Genomic DNA, 3979 nt, shown 5'->3' with positions numbered 1-3979 from the left:
TTTTCTTAAACTCCATTTTCAAGTCAAATTAGGCAATTCATTTTTGAACGAAAAGAGTATGAATTATTATGACTTATATTACTATATAGTTTATAAACATATAAATTTTATTTGAAAAAAATTGAAAATTTTATCTACAAATTCTCATCAAATCTAAACTATTTAACTCTCACAAAATGAAAAAATATCACATAAACTGAAACAAACTGCGGAGACGGAGTAATAGTTGTATGCTTTGGGTTGGGATGTTATGTTTTCCAAATTTTGTTACAAAAGCAACAAATCCTTGTTGAATGTACACTTTGCCCCTAAATCTATCTTGTTCTCATGAACATAGCCGTTAAATCCTACTGTTCACATCATCTAAGACAAAACTTCAAACAATTTTCAAGACATTGTTCAACATTTTTTTCAGATCAAAATCTCATTTCTCAGTTACAATCATGCAAAAATATCTCAGAAATCACTCAATTTCATGCCTTGATGATTAAAACTGGTCAAGACCAAATCCCTTTCACTCTAAGCAAACTCCTCGCATGTTCAATCCAGTTTACAGATTATACATCTTCAATTTTCAAGTATGTAAAAAGCCCAAATCTTTATATGTATAATACCATGCTTCGTAGCTATTCAATTAGTGATGACCCACAAAAGGGTCTTGTGTTTTTCAACTATATGAGGGAACAAAGTGTTGTTCTTGATCAGTTTGCTTTTGTTTCTGTGCTTCGATCTTGTATACGTTTGATGGAGAAATGGACTGGTGTAGCTGTTCATTCAGTTGTTTTGAAATCTGGGTTTGATTTGTTTCTTGATTTGAAGAATACCCTTTTGAATTTTTATTGTGTTTGTGGGGGAATCCATTGTGCACACAAACTGTTTGATGAAATTTCAAAGAGGGATTTGGTTTCTTGGAACACCTTGATGGGTGGTTATCTTTGTGTAAGTAATTATTCTGGTGTTTTGGATATGTTTGTAGAGTTGCGTAGGGATGGTATTTATGCTAGTGTCACGACGATGTTGTGTGTTTTGTCTGCGATTGGTGAGTTAAGGATTGCTTTGGTAGGGGAATCCCTGCATGGTTATTGCATAAAGATTGGATTTTGCGATAGTTTGAAGGTGCTAACTGCCTTTATATCTATGTATGGGAAGATTGGTTGTGTTAGTTCAGGCCGTAGTCTATTCGATGAAGCTTCTCAGAAAGATGTTGTCTTGTGGAACTGTTTGATAGATGGATATGCTAAAAATGGATTGCTACAAGAGGCATTGTCTCTACTGAGGGAAATGAAGGTCCAAAGATTGAAGCCGAATTCGTCAACTTTGGCAAGTTTGCTTTCTTTTTGTGCTTCCTCCGGAGCTCTTAACATGGGTGAATATATTCAGAACTTTGTGGAAGACCAGCAGTTAGCTTTGGATCCAGTTCATGGCACGGCATTGATCGATATGTATGCTAAGTGTGGGTTGCTTGTGAAGGCAGTTAATGTTTTTGACAGTATGGAGACTAAAGATGTGAAGTCTTGGACAGCGATGATAATGGGTTATGGGGTGCATGGGGAGGCAAAGGATGCTATTGCACTCTTCCACAGAATGGAGGATGAAGGTTTTAGGCCTAATGAAGTAACTTTTTTGGCAGTATTTAATGCTTGTAGTCATGGGGGACTAGTGGCAGAGGGCATCAGTTGTTTTAGGAAAATGGTCCTAGAATATGGCTTGACTCCTAAAATTGAGCATTATGGATGTTTGATTGATATCTTAGGTCGTGGTGGATTGCTTGAAATAGCACGAGAACTAATAAAAGATTTGCCCATTGAGGGGGATGCTACTGCATGGCGTGCGTTGCTAGCAGCATGCAGAGTTCATGGTAGTGTTGAGTTGGGAGCACAAGTGAAAAAAGAACTGGAACAAAGATTTGGTGAACACCCTGCTGATTCACTACTTCTGAACTGTACTTATGCCATCGCTGGCATATTGCCCGAGGATAGAGACATGCTAGAGGTGAAGGAAGGTAAATTAGAAATAGAGGTGGGATCTTCTCTCAGTGGGAAGAAGGAAGCTGGATGCAGCTCAATTGAATTATGTGATAGTAGCCGGATTTTTCTTAGCCAATGTGTAGTACGCTAGTTCCTAGATAACCCTGCCTTCAGTTACCTCAACAAAATTTTGATCTTCAGTATAAGAATTACTTCTCTCTCTTTCGGACAAAGAGTGTGCACTGGCAAGCAGACTATCAATAATTTATACTTGTTTTCATTCATTCATTCATCATAAAGATATAAGATCAATCTCCAAAAGGTATCACGCAAAACACCAAAATATGTATCTCTTTTTTTCTGATTAAGATGATTGTACGCGGATCAACTTACACATACTTTAACTATCCATGATGTAGGCTGCTATTGCCTACACAACTGCAGGGTAATAACAGCAAGAGAGCGCAGATACAACTCTCACATCATTGTCATCAACTGCAATCTGCCATCATTGCTATTCATCTGAGGAGGTAAAATGCTAAATAACATCTTAGCATAAAAATTGTCAAAAAGTGTTTTACATATTCAGAAGTGAAAGTACACTGCTCTAGGTTGACAAGAATGAGACAAGGTAACCATTTGGCATGCCAAATCGAAGTCCGCTGAATGTCAGTTTTCTTTGTAGAACTGGTCAGCGTTCCTTAACGTGTTCAGTATACACTGTGACTACTAGAGATTACTTATGGGTACCTTTGTTATGCTTTTAACTTATCTTTTGTAAATTTCCAGTCCACCACCACTCTGCTTGTTCCCCACTGAAATATTTCTAGCTGCACATAGTCAATAAAGATTTGAGCAAACATATATGGCACAATAACTCAAGTTCAAGAAACAGCAGATCACTTTACAGCTTTATACTAAATGACATGTTGTGTTTCGAATGTCTCTGTTTTCTATGTTCTTCTTTTTATGATAGTGAACGTTGTTTTGACATAAACATAATTTCACAACAACAGTGAAAAAGACTATTGGTCCAAACATGCCGAAGGTCATGGTTTCAAGCCGTGGAAACAAACTTTGCAGAAATGCAGGGTAATGCTGCTTAAAATAGACTGTCGTGGATTAGCCCCACCATGCAGAGGTAGCTTTAGTACACCGGGCTGCTCCTTTCTTTATTCGAAATCTATCTTTACTTTGCTTTCAATTATTGTTATTTGATATTTGGTTGATATGTGGATTGTGGATTGTATCACTGCATCCAACTAATTATGATGTGTTGACACTTGAGAAGATAAGTTGGTTGGGAACTTTTTGGTTGTTTTCTTATTGCTTGTGGCCTGACTTTCCTTTGGAAGTCTCCTATGTGTTATTCTTTTAGCTTGCAAACATTTTGGGGTTCTCAGGGTGTGTGTCATCGTGATCTCGGATTTTGGTTCATGAAAATTTGGTGGGATTTTAATTTTTAAAGTTTGATTTTGTTATTTTGTGGTATGTTAAATCAGTAAAACCTATAGTTTGTTTGGCTTCAACTTACAATTAAAGAGAATTATGGCTTCTAACTTTAAGAATTATCTCAATTATATCATATTAAACACAACTTTTGCATATAGAAATACTCAAAAGAAAGTACAAATATTTCCATTCACTAATCAATTACATAAAAAGAACATTTCATTCAAGATATAGTAGTCAAGGTTTCACTGGGTAATTGTCAAGCAAAGCATATAGAAGAAGACATGCATAAAATACCTATAATAGGTGGTTCTCCAAACTTCCAAGAGTCATACATAGCCTCCTTGCAATAGCCTACTAAATTAACCAAATATATATGGTGGAGATTGAGAAGAAAGTTACTTTAGCTTTACAAATACCCCAATGTATTACTTCTAATACATCGGTGGGGCAGACTAGAACACATTGAGTACATCCTATACACGTATCATAAATCTTTACTGAATGTGACATTGGGTCTATTCATTTTGAATGTTATAAATTTTCAATCTGGTAAACTT

General features: G+C 36.2%; 1 protein-coding gene across 4 annotated transcripts; it reads left to right on the top strand.

Annotated features, from left to right (window-relative positions):
• Window positions 1-262: 262 nt before the first annotated feature.
• LOC107012988 (pentatricopeptide repeat-containing protein At1g26900, mitochondrial) lies at window positions 263-3344 on the top strand. Of its 4 annotated transcripts, none has more exons than XM_015212972.2 (3): window positions 263-2289; window positions 2387-2497; window positions 2984-3344. In XM_015212972.2, the coding sequence occupies exon 1, from the start codon at window positions 328-330 to the stop codon at window positions 2116-2118; it is 1791 nt and encodes a 596-aa protein (XP_015068458.1). In that variant the 5' UTR covers window positions 263-327; the 3' UTR covers window positions 2119-2289; window positions 2387-2497; window positions 2984-3344. The 4 variants fall into 4 exon arrangements, with proteins under 4 accessions (XP_015068458.1, XP_027773641.1, XP_027773626.1 ...); XM_027917840.1 differs by having other exon boundaries at window positions 2579-3344; XM_027917825.1 differs by having other exon boundaries at window positions 2387-2713.
• The last annotated feature ends 635 nt before the right edge of the window (window positions 3345-3979 follow it).

The sequence above is a fragment of the Solanum pennellii genome, chromosome 1 (assembly GCF_001406875.1).
Source record: "Solanum pennellii chromosome 1, SPENNV200".
NCBI classification, from domain to species: Eukaryota; Viridiplantae; Streptophyta; class Magnoliopsida; order Solanales; family Solanaceae; genus Solanum; species Solanum pennellii.
Note: the sequence above shows the minus strand (reverse complement) of the source record. Positions and strands in the feature narration are given on the sequence as shown.